We start from the raw sequence: 17,186 nt of genomic DNA, 5'->3' as shown, positions 1-17,186 counted from the left end.
TACCTCCCTCGAAAGAACATCCTCGATGAATTCTTCACGGCCCCCGAGGATGGCGCCCATCCAGCGCCTTCCCTTCGAACTGAAGGAGCAGATCGCTCGCGAGTTCTGCGACTTCGACCTATACGACCAACGCAACTACCGAATCGACCCTTCTGGCGATAGCTTTCTCAACGGCCACACGTATGAGTGGAAGCCGTTACCGGAAGCAGGCGGAAAGCCCCAGCTGAGCTTTCAGCCAGTTTACGACGATCTGCGTGCGCTTTCACTCGTTTCGAGGAACTTCCGGGACCCGGCCCAGCGCGCGCTCTTTTCCATCGTCATTTTTGGGGAGCCTACGACATACTTCAAGCTTCTCCGAAGCTTACTCGAGGCCCCCGACACCAGGTCCTACATACGATGTCTCTTTGCTGTTGCGGTTCGCAATCCTGAGGCTGAGCAGCGTCACCATGAGATAGTAAAGTCCTGCTGCGCTGACTTTGTTGAGATACTCGGTCCCATTGTTGTCTCAAACTCCTATGACGGCCTTCGGAACGGACGTTACTTCTACGGGTTCAAACATCGAATACTGCTACACGGCGATACCGTTTCCTCTTCCCCGGACCGCAAAGTATCCGACATGCGCTTAAGACGGGATTTTGCCATACTAGTCAAGGAGGTTTTGCATAGTATCCTTCAGCTCTGCCCATCACTAAAAGCTTTTCACCTGCATTACAGCCATTGGTCTTCTGGAAAACATGAAGATCCATGCGCATTCTGGTCCCTCGAAGAGAGAGGCTGGGCTTGCATAAGATTACTCAAAGATCGCCCTTTACTCACCACATTAACGATCGACGTTCGCGCTGTGCGTGGTGTTCTTAACCTCGCCTGGAATGCTAAGTCTAGTCAATATCCTTCTACCATTGAACATCTCACACTCATTGGCTCTACAACCAAGGAACTTACGCACGACATACTGGTTTTTGATCATGTCTTCGCTTGGGTAAGCACCATTACCAGGCTGAAAACGCTCCGAATTTGGAACGGGTTTGGCAATAGAACTTTGTTAACTACCCACAATTGGAATACCATCCTGCGCAAATTCAAAGCTACCCTGGAGCAGCTTGTGGTGGATGGTGCTGGGTCGCTACTCCAGATGACTCCCTCGGAAATCATCGGGCCACGGGCATACCAGCAGGTGGATCGGTTTGGTCCAAGTGGTATCCTCGCGTGCCTGCCAGAGATGGAGAAACTCAGATACCTGAGTGTTCCGATACACTATCTCAGGAGATGCCCAGAGGGAAAGAACCCACTTGAGATTCTGATCATGCCTAACGAAGGCCAAGATGTCCGCCAGGTTGTGGAAGCGGATGTAAAGTTTCCGAAGTCACTGGAGAGGGCTGAAGTTATGATGGTTGAGCAAGTACAGAATTACAGAATCACAGAGGTCAAGGCTCTGAGGATCGATCTGGGCAAAGGGGCCACACAGCTGGAGAAATAGTACGACTGGAGGAATGAGGACGGGGGAAGGGGCATGGTCGGCACCGAGGATCGACAGGTAGCAAGCAGCTCTCGAATGCGATGGATCATGACTCAAGTAGACGACTCAGAACTATGCAGTTGGCCGTTGACACTACGGGTATCTCGTTCTCACTAATTACTTGACTGACAAACACTTACTTGTTCCTGTAAAAAGGTCACGTTCTGTGACAGACTCCCATATCGCTCTCCTAGGTGACGAGAAGCCGTTGAAAACCTGTGATATGCCTTGTAATCAGTTGGAAGCACGCTGGCCAGAGTCTATCCGGGACTTTTGATCTAAAAAACTTATGAAATTTCGCTCAGATGGTGTAAGTAAGATACGTGAATGCGTTTAAGAGTATTCCGAAGCTGTGATGTATCTGATGGTGAGGTGTTCGGTATATTTTTACGGCTGCTAAAGAGCCTAAGATAAGGTCGGTTTAGGCCCTAATCGGTATCCTATCGCTAAGCGGTACGGAGAGGAAAGTTTGGCTTGAAAGTGATATTTTAGCGACTAGGGCGTGGGCTAGCGTCTCGGCCAATTCTTGAGTTATACTACTGCTCTTCTCTTTAAAACCTTTCTTTTTATAGCGGTATAGAATATAGCGGTATAGCGTTTAAGCGGTACAAATTCTAGTTAAGAAGGGTATAGCGACGTCGTATTTAAATATCTTAACGAACTTTAGCGAAAGTAATATTGTTTTAACAATATAAGAATTAATTAAGACGCTAATTAAGACTCTAACGCTAAGAAAGGGAAAGCGTTCGTAGTAAATACCCGTTTTAAAGTTTTACTCCGCTTGCATTATAACCAAGCTGTACCGTTGAGCCTCTATACTGCTTAAGAAAGCTTAATGGTAGGATATTGATTAGGGCCTTAGAACTAAGATGGGAGAAAGTGAGGAATTTTATAATATTTCGATAGCAATTCCTATCTCCCTTTCCTGTCCGCTCATTTTAAGCCTTGTACTGTTCTCTTCTTTCCTAAGCAAGACGTGAATCATTGCCATTCTTATTATCAATTACATTCCTTCCTTCTTCTTTTAGGGGGGCGATGTCGCTGCATTGGAAAGGCGAAACTTTGCAGCCAAAAACGGTACTTGCAATGGCAGGTGTCATCAGCTGGGCGGCTCTATATTTCTGGGTAGGGGTGCGTACTCCATGTACATGCAAGTTTTTCGTACGGGGAAGGTTAACTCTCTTCCTCAACCTCGACGAGTTACCGAGTCGCAATCGCATTACGTTGAGCTGACGACGATAATTACGATTCAACGTATTTTCCCACCATGGCTCGCTTGAAACAGCTCCCAACCGAGGTACGGGCGCGGATATGCGAGTTCGTCGGCAACATTGCCGACGCCCCCTCCGACTTCCAGCCCGATCCGCTCAGACAGGATACCTTCTTTCTGGTGCATCGGGGGTCGAAAACGACAGCCATTGAGCCTAAATACTCGTCAATCTACAAGGATCTACGGTCATTGGCGCTTACTTCAAAAGCCTTCACGGACTCAGCACAGCGAGTTTTGTTCAGGATTGCGGTAGTCGGCGGTCCCAGGTGTATTATGAGATTGCTGAAAAGCTTGCTTCTTTACCCTAAGAACAGGCGGTACATTCGGTCTCTCTTCGTTACCCGCAAGCCCCATTCCCAAACGGGCTATCTTGCTGAGGAGATTCTGGTGCAGTTCATTCGTGTATTGCGTCCCCTTGTCTTAACAAGAAGGATCGATGAACTTTATGACGCAAGCTTTTTCCGCGGATTTGAGGCCGGTCTTCCACTGGGCCCACCCAATCCCAATGAGGTCTGTGATTGGGTAATGATGGCGCACAAATCCCCAAGGGGATTCTTGCTCAACGTCGCAGACCATGTCTTGAGGGCGATTATTCAATTCTGCCCCTTCCTAAGGCCCTAATGGGTATCCTACCGCTGAGCTTTCTTAAGCAGTATAAAGGCTCAGCGGTATAGTTTGGTTGCAATGTAAGCGGAGTGAAATTTTGAGACGGGTATTTACTACGAACGCTTTCTCTTTCTTAGCGTTAGGGTCTTAGTTAGCGTTTTAGTTAATTCTTGTACCGCTAAAACAATATTATTTTCGTTAAAGTTCGCTAAGATATTTAAATACGATATCGCTATACCTTTCTTAGTTAGAATTTGTACTGCTTAAACATTATACCGATATATTCTATACCACTATAAAAAGAAGGGTTTTAAAGAGAAGAGTAGCGGTATAGTTTGAGAATTGGCCGAGACGCTAGCCTACGCCCTGGTCGCTAAGATGTTACTTTCAAGCCAAACTTTCCTCTCCGTACTGTTTAGCGGTGGGATACCGATCAGGGCCTAAGCGGGTTTCATATATGCTGCGGCGATAACTGGTCTCCAAGGTTAGGAAGGATAGATCTGGAGGTACCGGCCAGCTTAGACGACGGTCCTTCCAATACTTTTCCCCAACTCAAATCCCTTACGCTTGACTACGGTGCTCTGCAGGCTCGGGTTGACTCTATAGCCGTCAGGCCAAGATATCCTGGAGGATGTCCTCCAAACATCGAATGGCTCACACTAATGGGGGACGGAATATTGAGGCTCGGCCCACCCCGTATTAACCTCGATTTTATTCACTCCTGGATTCGCAGCAACACATCACTGAAGGAGCTTCGGGTCGTCAACGGATTCGACGATTACGTGGAAGACGCCGGCACCGTACCACTCGAGAACACGTGGAACACCATCCTCCCTCTCTTCAAAGACACTTTGGAACTTCTCGTATTCGACGGGTACAGATGGATGCCCCTAGAGCCCCAACCGCGGTTTGGCCCCACAAGGATGCTATCCTGCTTGGAAGAGTTTAAGAAGTTGGCCTACCTCAAGGTGCCGTTGCACATGCTGCGACAAGACTACCCCAAGCTTTGTGTGCCGAGAGGGGGACAGAATGTCTTGGACCTCGTCCAGGCCAAACTCCCAGAGGGGTTGAAGAGGGTGGATATTGTGGTAGTCAAAAAGAAGGTGGTAGAAAGGTACGGTGGCTACGATGGAATCGACTCTACCAAGACCTTCCAGGTTCGGCTTTAGGTGAGGGTTCAGGTGGCTCATTTGCTCTGGGACGGGAGGAATGATATGTCCGGTAGGAGATCGGTTTCTAGGATCTTACGGACTACCTCAGGCATCATCGCTTTGTTTCCTTCTGTTCAGGTCTCTTCGGTCAAATACTCGACACATGTGTCTTCGCTGTTTTTCTCTAGGTTTTCAGCGAGCATATCAATGAGAGTACCCTCAGAGACGTGATACGCAAGTTCTGTGCCATAGTCCTTGTGTGGTTGGGCCGCTTGACTACAACAGTACCACTGCCGGCCGGAAGCCGAAGGCAGACTGGTTAGTTGTGCTTGCCTGTTCAAGGAACCTTTGCAGCATTAGCGCCGTTATTGCCAGCCGGGGGTTGGTTCTTCGTTGTCCAGGGTGAGAGGCCAATAGGAGTCAACACGGTGTTGCATCAAAGCCTCAACCCGGACGACCCCTCATCTCATTCATTTCTTCTCGCATCACGATAGTCCTACCGCAACACTTGTTCTACTTGGCCTACACCACCCGAGCTCTTGTCTCATTTCCAGGCGTGGTTTTACTTTGGCTTTGCACTGCTCAACACAATAATTCCTCCAGCGGCAGATAGGTCCCGGTAAGCCACTGGCAGCGTGAGCTTAAGGCCTTCCAGCCGACGGCATATCCTCAGCTGCAATGATGTTGACGTGCGAATAGGATCTGTAGTCCCACTCAGAATGGCACTCGTGGAGCGACTACCACTCGAAATACGAGAACACATCTGCGAACTCATCGGGCATGTCCCTCACCCCTCACACGACTATCTGATCAACTGTTTTGATCCCCCCGAGGATCATCCGCAATCGGAGCCGTTTCCCGGACCGCCACACACCTTATACTCATCAGCTTACGCTGATCTTCGGGTATTATCGCTTGTTTCAAAGGCGTTCGCGGAGCCATCCCAGCGCGTCTTGTTCAAGACCACCGTGGTCCAGGGCTCTATTGGAATCATGAGCTTACTTCGGAGCTTACTCTTCTACCCAAAGAATAGGAACTACGTGCGACGTCTTGCGGTGTCTCGCAAGGAGTGCTGGAGGCTCCAGTACCCCGTTGGAGGAATCGTGCTGCGGGCGTTCATGAACATTTTGGGCAGAGATGTGTTCACTCCCATCTTCGACGAGCTACAGGACGCTAGCTTCTTTCGCGGGGTGGTGATGGCACTGTCAGCATGGTTGGGAGACGATTGCTTCTCATATAAGTACCGCTCGAAATGGAGATCTGTCCGTGAGAAGCTTCCGCAGCTCTCCCGCGACGCCTTGGGTGATTACGTCTTGAGAAGCATCGTCCAGCTCTGTCCACGTTATGGAAGCTCTCACGCAAGATACCTCGCGGATCACCGAACATACAACACGGTTTCCTCATGCCTCCCAGATCCCTATTCTTTTCTGGAATCACTCACGCTCGACTTGGTCGCGTTCCAAAAGAAAAGTGCCCTTGTTGTCCTCGGACCCGAATACACAGAATTCTGCCATCCCAACATCGAGTGCCTGACACTGGTCGGCAATACATGTAACGCGTATTCGGATCCTCCGCTTAGCCTCGGGAGTCTTCGTGGTTGGTTGCGCGGCCACAAAAGACTGCGTGAACTTCGAGTGCTACGCGGGGGCGACGACAATATCTACGTGGATTTCAAGCAAGACACAGTAGAAACAATTCCGAATTGGAACGACATCCTGCTCTCGCTCAAAGACACCTTGGAACTTTTCGTAATAGAAGGGACCAGATTAATGTACGATGAAGACGAGGTCATCTGGCGCCTTGGCCCTACCAAAATGCTCTCGTGCTTACCAGAGCTCAAAAAGCTGACATACCTTAAGACGTTCTTGCATATGCTTAGGGATGATAGTCCTGAGATTCATGTCCCACGGACATGGGACGGGCCGGGGGTGCTGGAGCTGGTACAGACCGGGCTTCCGCCCAGCCTGAAGAGGATAGATGTTGTGGTTGTTGAAGAGGTGTTTTCCATCGGTGAGCACCCTGACGTGGACGAGCTCGCCATCAAGAGATCTAGGACTGTGCGTGTCGACCTATAGATACGAACCGGCTTGGTCGCTTTCAGGGTAATGACACATTCATTACCTATGACCGCAGGTGTCAACGCTTGATGACCCTGGCGTTTGCTCCTTGTACAATGAAGTGTTCGAGCAGTTGGATGACCCCAAAGAGCATCTGTTTGCTGGGAGTCACGGCCAAAAAAGGGATTGGGATACCTCTACGCTGGAGTCAAACGGGAACGAGAATCCAGATGGAAAGATTACGCATGAGGGACTTAGGAGTGGGACTGCGAAGGATTTACATGAATCTTTCAAGGCGGTAGTGTATTGTGACACACCCCAGTGTAATGCTCTTGTCAATCTTTCAGGATTCTGGAGAAAGTACATTCCGAGTTCCATCTGGTTTTGCCGGCCGGGGTAGGCGCCTTCACAGGCAGGCTCCGGAGCCCACCCATTGGCCGGCTCATGATCCTGCCTGCCCTTTCAAAGTTTCAGTATGTTGGCCAGTCACGCTTTCCATTTTCTTCCGTTTGTTATCCAGGACGGAACTGGTCACATTGACTTCCCCCAGTGAGTCAGTACGCTGCTGCGTCAAAACCTTTGACCTCGCAGTACCTTATTTAAAGTTCTCGCCCCATCCTCCCTCGTCAACCGAAACCTTTCGCATTCGTCGCCCGGACCACTTGCAACCTGCACCTTGCAACCACCTCTACATTCGCTTTTACGCCTTTCTCCAGCCTGGGAATGATCCCAAACTCAGCTCTCTAAAGTCTTGCCAGTATGTGTGTGCATCCTTGCCCGCAACCTCCGTTTGTCTCGCAATGATTTCAGAACTATACTGACGCCAGATGCCAACAGTAGTGCCGCTTCATCGACTGTAAGCAACATCATGTCAAAGCGAAAGAGCGACGACTATGTCGAGAACATGGCGCAGGGAGATTGCAGCGCCTTCGTGGATATCCGGCCGCCATGTCTTCCAGGAACGACGACGATCGAGAAGCTTCCCATCGAGCTTTTGGAGAGGATCTTCGAATTCGTCGGCGAAATTGCTTACGTCTCAGGACGAGACCGGGTTGACTTTCCCGACGATGAAACACCGTGTCCCTTCATACCTCGAGATAGGCATCTAGAAGTCCCCCGTCGTACAGAGCCCACGCCTTACGACTATCTTCGATCGTCATCACTTGCGTCTAGAGCGTTCACGGCACCCGCACAACGGGCCCTCTTTAGGGTTAGCATGACGCGCAGCTCCATAGGCATGCTCCGTCTACTCCGTAGCTTGCTGGAATACCCGGCAAACCGGAAGTATGTGCAGTGGCTTGTGGCGTCTCCGCTGCCCCGCGAAAATCTTATCGGCCGTCAAAACCCTCCCGACATCCTCGATCCTATATCGGCGTCGGTACAAACTCTCGGCCCACTCTTACACACACCTGCCTTGGACCAGTTGCGGAACGCCTGCTTCTTCCGTAGCCTGTTGCTACCTTTTGTCTCGAGGAGTCCTGAATCGGTCAGCTCAGATACTGCTGCATCGGAAAGGCAGATTACCTCTACAGACACCTCGCGACCATCCCACTACATTGTGGGAGACCACATCCTAAGGGCGATCTTGGAGCTTTGCCCTCAGATCAGGGGGGCTAGGCTGTTCTATCGGAATACCTGGATTCATTGGGGATCGCGCCCTTTGACACCAAAAGCCTTTCCATACCTGACAGATGGTCTCTTAGGTCAAGATTGCTTCAGGCTCAAGTCCCTAACATTGGACGTCGGTGCACTCTCGTATTCACTGCTACAATTGCGTCAATGTGTACCTGGATACCCTAGCGGATGTCCTCCCACCGTCGAGTATCTCAAAATCGTGGGCAACGACGATGCTGGATTTGAGATTCCCCTCGACGACTTGTACGAATGGCTCAGCACCAACACAAAGTTGCGGGAACTGCGAATGCTTCAAAGATGTGATTGGTATCCCGGGGCTGGGCCCAAGAAGCATAACTGGAACACAATACTTCCAATGTTCAAAGATACCCTGGAGCTTATCGTCATAGACGGAAATCGCTACTTCGAAGGCACGCACTACGTGGGGGCTCGGTTCGGGCCCAGCGGGATGCTTGACTGTCTACCGCAGCTCAAAAGGCTGGCTTACCTGAAAGTACCCCTACACTACCTCAGGGACGATATGCCGGAATTTCAGCCGCCAAATAATGACTGGGAGGACTTGGGACTTGTCGTTCTGCCTGACGGCTCGGCAATGAACATGGATGAGTACATGACTGAGCTTCTGCAGGTGGATGATGAGCAGGAGGACGATGAGCAAGTGAGCGATGAGCAGGAGAACAATGAGCCGGACAATCGTCCGTCTTGGCATAGTGAATTGCTGGGCATTCGGATACACGGTCCCGGTGACGACCATAACATCCTCGGCCTCATTCAAGCTGAACTTCCACCGTCATTGAGAAAACTGGATGTCGTGGTCGTTGAACCAAGTATGGAGGAAGATGAGGGTTACGCGTGGAGGACCATTGAGTTTTCGTTCTAAACCGCATCGAATTTTGCTAGGACGCGGGAGGTCCCGGATAGAGGATATGAAACCTTCACAAACACGTCATGCGTTGGAATCTGGTGTTGATGCTGGCAGAGAGAGTTTGAGCACTTGGCTGATTCATGGGCCCTGGCCCCCGGGTTGACAAGAGCATGGAACAGTTCGAATCTTTGCCGGAATGGACTGTCATGGGAGGAGACAGTTAAGAATCATGGAAGTCACACACGTTTCAGATACAAAGGCACCCAACACTGGGGAGGTATACCTCAGTAGAAGTAGCATGCGTTGATCCCGGACTGAGATTAGGACAAGCAAACCCCCCAAAAAAAACTTTCAACTTTGAACCACTGGTGTCAACGAGCTGAACAGTCACCATATCTTATCTTCTTTAGCACAAAGTAGATACCATTCACAGAAAGCTGCCCAATATATATAATCAGACTTCGTTCTATTTCTACAAAATTACAGACACATTCTCTCACTTACATCACTCGAAACATTTACCAATACTTTTGTCGTCTCCCGTGATGTCCGCCTCCGTAGCGTTCAACACAACATGAATCCACCGGAAATCCACGCTGCTTCTAACGTTCGAGAATACCCTGGAGTTCACTAGCCCTCACGTCCAAGAGCTTCTCATACCCGGCCCAGCGCGCCCTATTCCAGGTCGCCGTCGTAAAGACCACCGGTAGTCTCATGTGCTTCCTACGAAGCCTGCTTGCTCGTGTCTCGCCCTCTGAGCAGGCAGACAGTTTTACCGAAGTCATCGTCCACCCATACCTGGATTCAGCGGCATCCAATACCTGGCAACCGGCCTACAAGGACCTTCGGGCACTGTCGCTTATTTCCAAGACATTCACCAACGCTGCTCAGCGCGCCTTATTCAAGGTCGCTGTAGTCAACACCTCCATGCCCTCGGCTTCAAGTCGCTTCGGTGTGCAGTGTGATCGTACAAGGAAATATACTCCGCCACTCAGACAGAACCGGGGACCTTGGTACAATCTCTTTCTGTCTCCCTTCAACTCATGGAGCAACATCGCCCCAAATCAGCCATAATCTAGATCGTCACCGACTCTCAGGAGTGCTGGCACCGCATCGACTGCGGGCTCAACCACAGGCCAGGCCTTGGCGGTTTTCTGTCCGATATGTTGCGCCAGTCATGTTTTCCCTTGGCTAGTTCATGGCTCGCTGGGTACGGTAACTTGAGGAAATGAAACAAGTCAAGGTTTTGGAACAGTGGACTCTCATGGGGAGATAAACTTTTGAGGAAACATGGAACTGTCACAGGTCTCAGATACCTTGAGAAAGACATCAAGAAGAGGCAAGGACACATAGTTAAATAAAGCTACCGAGAGCTGGTCTAGGATAGAGATCAGCAGTACCTAGTTGGTTCATTTGAGTAGGACATGGAATAAACTCCACAAACGTCCGACTTCAAACCACCTGGATGAACTTGAACCTACCAAAATACACGGAAAGTGCTTATAGAAAGGAACGAGGGATAATATCTGGACTTCGACGAGTCACAAGGAAGCGAGTTCATTACGACCGTGTAAACACGCATAGACGGCCATTCACGGTCTCACTTGTCCACAACCACGACTCTTGGCAACGACAGTGTTGAAGAGGTCATCGTGGGCGAGTCTGCACGGTCCTCAGTTCCTTCCAGTGAAGGGTTGAAGAAGGGTTGAACCTAAGATAGCTGCCGGCCGGGAACAAGGGCGGCAAGAGCCGGCCGGGAGTGGGCCCGTTCACAGTGACTTGCTCCCGCACATTCACCGGCACTTGACCGCCCCTGGGCCCCTTCACGGGCCGATGACATTTGGGATATCCCGCCCATCCACCCGGAGCCCTTCACTGATCGGAACCCTTCACCTGACCAGAAGAACGCTTTACTGGGCGACGACTTCTGTAATATTTAATCGTCCGGCCGCGGGGTGCCCCTCCTTCCAACTTCTTCCACTCAACATCTCCATCCGCTCACCCTCGATTTCCTCTGGGGACTGCAACATCAACCACGCAACTCCCCGCATCAGGCCTTCTTGCGACAACGTCGTCATTCAATCGAGCCTCATCGCCCCGTCTTCCACGAAAAGACCGAACGAAGAACAGCTGTGACATTACACCAGCTGTCGCAGTCAACTAGCCTTCTTTGCGCGACGAATTGACGACTGACAACTTCCTTCAATCCCGCGACAAGTTCGTCCAGTACCGGCAAAAACACAATCCCGACGCTTATAAAGTTGAAAGCTCAAGCTCGTAGCATCGACTCGACAATCGTCACCGACTTGAACCCTCCATCTGATTCTGACCCAAGGCAACTTGCGCAACAGTCGCTCATGTAAGTTACTCCTTCAGGTCCTTCTTCAGCAACATCCAGATGATACCTGTTGCCTGGGCTAATTCTTCTTCATTAGAAAAGCCCCTCATATATTACGGTTCACGACAAGAAAGATCACCAGAGGCAACCCAGCCAGTACAACGAACTTACAATAACCAGCATTCATATCTTTAACAATGGCGCCTGTTGAGCAGCAAAGATCCCCTCCGGGAAGGGTGACGCTGCAGCAGCTCCCCCAGGAGGTGATTGAGACCATCGCCGAATTCTGCGGCGACATTTCCGGCGTCTCGCCCTCCGAGCAGACGGACACTTTTACCGAAGACGTCGTCAAACCTTACCTGGACTCAACGGCTTCCAACACCTGGAGCCCGGTATACAACGACCTTCGCGCCCTGGCCCTTGTCTCGAGGACATTTTCTAACCCGGCGCAACGTGCCTTGTTCAAGGTTGCTATGGTCAAGACCACCGGCCACCTCATGCGCCTTATTCGCAGCCTATTGCTCTACCCAAACAACAGACGCTACGTGCGTTGCTTCGTAGCCGCCATCAATGATCATGTGCGCTGGATGCCGCAGCGCCTCATCTCTCCTCAGCCCCTGGTTTTGGGTGAGTTTCTACACTATATATATCCCCTCTTGCCCACCGCCGCTGTCCAGGGCCTCCCCCACGACAGCTTCTTCCACCGGATAGTTCCCCTGTTTCAGGAAACTTTGAAGGCTCTGAACGACAATAAACTCAGAATATCATTTCGACTCATTGACTCTATGGTTGTCAATCTGCACACCCTTGAGGACCAGCTCCTCACGGCCACTGTTCAGCTTTGTCCTAAAATCACAGCCACCCGTATTTGCTTCTACTTACCCCACCGCCATGCCGAGAGGGGACCGCAACCAACGAGCCAGCCAGCGCCGAACCCGCCCATTTACGCCAGCCTCCTGGACAATCACCACCTCCCACAGCTGAAGGCTCTAACCCTTGACTTCGGCGCGCTCCTGTCGTTGACTAACCTCATACAATACGTACAACCCGGCTACCCAACCGGCTTGCCACCCTCCGTTGAGCGCCTCACGCTCGTCGGAAACAAGACGGAGTCGGAGCTTCCTTATCACCTCTTCGACCTGAATATCTTCGCTAAATGGTTAGGCACAAATAAGAAGTTCCGAGAGTTGCGCATGCTAGACGGCTTCGACAAGCTTATTATGTACCATCGGTTCCGGAATTCTCATCCCCAGCCAAAGAATTGGAACAATATCCTCCTTTCTTACCGTGACACCCTCGAAGTCCTGGTATTGGACTGTTACAGTTCTACCTTCGCCATCCCGCAGGGGCGCTTCGGGGCATCAGGAATGCTCGATTGTCTCCCCGAGCTGCACAAGTTGCGCTATATCAAGGCGCCGCTCCATGCTTTTAGCGGTAATCAGTTCGGTCTCCCTCTGGATGTGGAGGATTGGGAGGTCACTTGGTTGATGCGCACTGGACTTCCTCCTTGGTGTAGGAAGATTGATGTGATGGTCAGGAACCCACTTCAGTGTGGCAGCGGCGGGGAGAGGATGCCGTCGACGTGGAGGGTGGTTGAGTTCCGGCTGTAGTGCCAGCTCTTGTAGCCACAGAGCTCGGAAACGTTTTGAGACGGTGTGGGCGGAGCTTTTGTCGAGTGAGATTCACCGAGAGTCCGAGACAATAGGCTGATAGTCAGCTCTAAGACGTGCAGGAAGTTTACTTGGACAGAGTATGATGTACTGTTCCCCGAGCAAAGGGATGAAGTTTCTGGCGTTAAGGCGGCGAAAATGTTTGAAAGAGCTCTTTGGCTTCGATACAACTATGGTAACTAGGTAGTGTTCCTTTGATACCGCGGTTGTCGATGCGTAACTACTGGGCATGGGCACTTCGTGTTAGACTGTTAGGGAGACCTATCACAGCATCTCGCCCTATGACAAAAGCATTATCCCCTAAATAGCTAGAGGTAGCCTTGAACGAATCTCAATGGTCAATTTCAGACAGATTATCACTGTTTTGTTGAAAATATTGGTCAGTGTCCGGGAAAATTTCGGTACGTGTAGGAAAAGGGGTGAGTGCGCCTATGTTTACACCTGTATAACCGCATATCGGCCATTGTCTTGTCTGAAAAGGTAACCCCGAGCTACGCCAGGGTTGAACTGTTCATCGTGAGCGAATCTGTGTGGTGATTAGTTCCTTTGAGTAAGAGTTTGAACCTGAAATCGCTACCGGCCGCGTGCATGGGCCGGCCGGGGCCCGGGATTAGAGCCATTCACTTCCGGGCTCACCAGCACCTTCGCCAGCACTTCAGGTTGACCGGGCCCCTTCACTGGTAGAGGTTATTGACCCGACACTACTTAATCTTCCCGCGGGCCGTCCTCGCCAATCTTCTCCCTTCAACAAAACACCACCTCACGCTCGAGTGCACCTAGGAACGCAATCAACCACACAACTCCCACCCACGCGCATTTGTGCGACAACGTCAGCGATTACATCGAACCTTATCAATCAGTCTTTGATAGAAACAACAGAAGTTGCAACATCATACCGACCGTCGCAGAGTCGAATACTTATCGCCACTCGACGACTCGACGCGACGACTCTCCCCACTCCTTCGACGATTCTCTTCTCCTCTTCGACGACTCACTTCTCCCCTACGACGATCCACTTCTTTCTTGCAACGATTCGCTTCTCTTCTGCGACAACTGGCTTTTCCTCTGTGACGAATTCCTCTGGATCGGGTGTCGCCTCTCGGGTGTCCTTCTTCGCACTCGCCTGCCGATACCGACGATTCTGGAGCTGCAAAGTCGAACACCTCTTGTCGACTCGAGCATCGACCATCAAGTCGAGACCTGAACCTAGTCCTGAATGATATATACCTGGTATGTTGCCTCTTCCTTCTTCATGGACGCTCCAAACTGTACTTTACCTATTGCCTGAGCTAACCGCCAGCCGTCTTCTTAGAACACGTCTACAACGATCAACAAGAAACAAGCTTCATAAGCGTACGCGACCCGATACCACAAACGTCCAACGACGAATTCCCTCGACAATGAATCCCGTTAAGCAGACAGCATCCCCTCCGGGAGCGGGATGGGCACCAATTGAGTGCCTTCCCCAAGGGATACTAGAAAGGATTGCCGAATTCCACGGAGACATTGTCGGTATCTCCCCCAACGAGCAGGCCGGCACATTCACCCACCCCCACATCGATTCAGCTGCCTCAGACACCTGGCAGCCTCGGTACAATGACCTTCGATCACTGGCGCTTACTTCCACAAGCTTCGCTTACCCGGCTCAGCGGGCCCTGTTCCAGGTCGCCGCCGTAAAGACTACGAGTACCCTTATGCGCCTTGTACGGAGCTTGCTCCTGTATCCGAAGAATAGACGCTACGTACGCTATCTCGTAACTTTTATTACGGACTACGTGCGTCCGCTACCGATCAGATTCATACCCCCCCAGCCCTTGGTATTATCAGAATTCATGCGCAACATCTACCCACTTCTTTCGACTCCCATCGCAGACGCTCTTCCCGAGCACAGCTTCCTCCGCGGGACCTTGAAAAACAGCCTTGACACTCTGATCGCCACTGATTCCTCAGAATGGGGCGGTTTCCTGATCCACATGATCGGCCAAACCGGTGTGAATTTTCACACCATAGAGGATCAAGTTCTCACGACGGCCCTACAGCTCTGCCCCCGTCTCGCGGCTACTCGCCTTTGCTTTGGTGAGCCCAGGCGCCATTCCGAGGGCCCGGAGCCTGCCAACCAAACTGCGCCAAACATCCTCATTTATTCCAGCCTTATCAACAACTGCCCGTCGTACCTCAAGTCCTTGACTCTCGACTTTGGTGCCCTCTACTCCCTCACCAACTTCAAGAGCCATGTGCCCGGATACCCACCCGGCTGCCCGCCCTCGGTCGAGCGGCTCACCCTCGTGGGAAACAGGGTTGAATCCGAGCTGCCGTACGAGGCCTTTACCATCGAAATCCTTTCCGCCTGGTTGGGAACAAACATGAAGTTGCGCGAGCTCAGGCTTGTCGACGACTTCGACAAGATGATCCGTTACACGGACATCAGGGAGTCCAACAACGCCACTAGCAATTCCGAACAAGTCAGAATGCCCAATTGGAACGACGTTCTACGTTCGTACAAAGACACTCTGGAAGTGTTAGTGATGGGTTGGGACCGTCCTTCTGCCATTGGCATGAAGGCCCGGTTTGGGGCCTCGGGCAAGCTTGATTGCTTGCCGGAAATGGGCAAGCTGAGGTATCTGAAGGCGCCGTTAATCGCTCTCGGGGGTAACGATTTCATTGTGCCTTTGGGTCCAGAGGATGGCAAGCTCATTGAGTCAGTCAGGACTGGGCTTCCAGCTAACCTGAGGAAGCTCGATCTCATGGTGGTCAACCCGCCTCAGACTCGTGCGGAGAGAACGACCTTGAAGTGGAGGGTTGTTGAGTGCCGGCTTTAAGGTCGGCTACGTCTTCGTGAGAGGCAGGCTCCAGAAACGGAACATTCGCTGATGCGAACTTGGAATAAGCTCGACTCGGATGCCAGAGAGCAGCTGGAGGAAGCCATCACCATGGCAGCAAATGCTGCCGAGTAGGGCACAGAAAATCTGATGACATGACTGGGCATGGCATGAAGGAACCGGGCAACTACCAAAGGACGACGAGCGATTCATCGAGGGGGCACCTGTAATAGGGCAGCCATGGAGATGGGGTTTCCCGTCGGACCCGAAGACCCAGGTCGGACTTGCTCACACGCCTTTGCTTATCAGGCAAGAACGTGTCGAGTCAGGTTTGGTAACGACCTAGTCAAGTACGTAAGACAAACTCCGGAGAGTCTGTCACGAGATAGCTTTTCCCGGTCATCAACGAATTGATCATCGTTCAGGTCATCTTTGCTTGTTGCGGTGCCTAACTTATTTTGCACCTTCCAAATAGTGTCCAATAGGAGGCGTGAAGCAGAGGGCGAAGGCATAAGCGAGAGGAAAGGGGCGGTTGAATGGCACAAGGAAGAAGGAAAGGATGGGTTCAACGGCAGCCTCCAGGGAACTCACCTGCCGGCAGTTTCGAAGATGGATGATATGGTGTGATGTGATGTGGTCAGCCTACCGCAGCTTTGAGACCTATGGCTGCTCTACCATAAGGAGAAGCGTTTTACTACCTTTCTCCATGTCCCTTTAGTGGACCTCAGGATGCAGAGCAGACTATTCTGGTGGCTAGTGATGAACAAATAGAGATTAACTCAAAAAGACTTGTAAAAATGTACCAAGAGATGCTGCTGTAGAAGCTGTTTTCAAGATCGTGTGTAAAAGTGATGCCTTTAAGACATGGAAAATCAGCGGATTGAGAGGAAAACCTGATACATACATCTTACTCCAATGTTCGCTATCGTATGCGGAGCCCCATTACTCCTTGCTCAATGTCTGCCGAAAGCCGGGGAAATTACGGTGTCTGAAGCTGCCATTGCATTCGCTCGCTTACATGAAGCCGTTGAGGGGTAGCGATGAAAAGGTTGTTGAGTGTATGGATAAGAGACTTCCTCCACGGTTCAGGCGCATGTACGTGATGGTTGTTAACCGGCCTGAGAGGGGAAAGGAGAAGGTGGCTGTAAGGTAGAGGGTGATTAGGTGGCGCCGGAATTTGTCGACATCGAACGCTGAGTGGGAGACCAGTGGATGGTAGGACAGGGCAAGAGGAAGCTAGTTGAGGACTCAGAACTATT

General features: G+C 51.2%; 6 protein-coding genes across 6 annotated transcripts; all 6 read left to right on the top strand.

Annotated features, from left to right (window-relative positions):
* Nucleotides 1-49: 49 nt before the first annotated feature.
* On the top strand, nt 50-4,561 carry B0H65DRAFT_569735 (uncharacterized protein; the record flags this gene model as incomplete). The annotated part of the gene is made up of 4 exons (XM_062830423.1): nt 50-1,476; nt 1,539-1,595; nt 3,065-3,308; nt 4,289-4,561. 4 exons carry the CDS (start codon nt 50-52, stop codon nt 4,559-4,561), a joined length of 2,001 nt encoding a protein of 666 aa, XP_062685360.1.
* A 414-nt stretch (nt 4,562-4,975) lies between these two features.
* On the top strand, nt 4,976-6,772 carry B0H65DRAFT_143748 (uncharacterized protein). Its single transcript, XM_062820971.1, has 2 exons — nt 4,976-5,178; nt 5,243-6,772. Exon 2 carries the CDS (start codon nt 5,263-5,265, stop codon nt 6,616-6,618), a length of 1,356 nt encoding a protein of 451 aa, XP_062685359.1. The 5' UTR covers nt 4,976-5,178; nt 5,243-5,262; the 3' UTR covers nt 6,619-6,772.
* A 413-nt stretch (nt 6,773-7,185) lies between these two features.
* Nucleotides 7,186-9,293, top strand: B0H65DRAFT_143754 (uncharacterized protein). The gene is made up of 2 exons (XM_062820972.1): nt 7,186-7,361; nt 7,438-9,293. The coding sequence occupies exon 2, from the start codon at nt 7,469-7,471 to the stop codon at nt 9,113-9,115; it is 1,647 nt and encodes a 548-aa protein (XP_062685358.1). The 5' UTR covers nt 7,186-7,361; nt 7,438-7,468; the 3' UTR covers nt 9,116-9,293.
* Nucleotides 9,294-9,814: 521 nt separating this feature from the next.
* B0H65DRAFT_569725 (uncharacterized protein) lies at nt 9,815-10,174 on the top strand (the record flags this gene model as incomplete). The annotated part of the gene is made up of 1 exon (XM_062830422.1): nt 9,815-10,174. The coding sequence occupies one exon, from the start codon at nt 9,815-9,817 to the stop codon at nt 10,172-10,174; it is 360 nt and encodes a 119-aa protein (XP_062685357.1).
* A 1,461-nt stretch (nt 10,175-11,635) lies between these two features.
* Nucleotides 11,636-13,048, top strand: B0H65DRAFT_556738 (uncharacterized protein; the record flags this gene model as incomplete). Its single annotated transcript, XM_062830061.1, has 2 exons — nt 11,636-12,065; nt 12,150-13,048. The coding sequence occupies 2 exons, from the start codon at nt 11,636-11,638 to the stop codon at nt 13,046-13,048; spliced, it is 1,329 nt and encodes a 442-aa protein (XP_062685356.1).
* A 1,460-nt stretch (nt 13,049-14,508) lies between these two features.
* Nucleotides 14,509-15,927, top strand: B0H65DRAFT_569719 (uncharacterized protein; the record flags this gene model as incomplete). The annotated part of the gene is made up of 2 exons (XM_062830421.1): nt 14,509-14,765; nt 14,844-15,927. 2 exons carry the CDS (start codon nt 14,509-14,511, stop codon nt 15,925-15,927), a joined length of 1,341 nt encoding a protein of 446 aa, XP_062685355.1.
* Nucleotides 15,928-17,186: the final 1,259 nt, after the last annotated feature.

Source organism: Neurospora tetraspora (assembly GCF_033439725.1).
Source record: "Neurospora tetraspora strain CBS 560.94 chromosome Unknown B0H65scaffold_2, whole genome shotgun sequence".
NCBI classification, from domain to species: Eukaryota; Fungi; Ascomycota; class Sordariomycetes; order Sordariales; family Sordariaceae; genus Neurospora; species Neurospora tetraspora.
The sequence above is the reverse complement of the archived record's forward strand: the minus strand, read 5'-3'. Positions and strand labels throughout refer to the sequence as shown.

Excerpts from the sequence above, each read along its gene's own strand:
- B0H65DRAFT_143748 (XM_062820971.1), top strand. The coding sequence starts at position 5,263 with ATGGCACTCGTGGAGCGACTACCACTCGAAATACGAGAACACATCTGC.
- B0H65DRAFT_143754 (XM_062820972.1), top strand. The coding sequence starts at position 7,469 with ATGTCAAAGCGAAAGAGCGACGACTATGTCGAGAACATGGCGCAGGGA.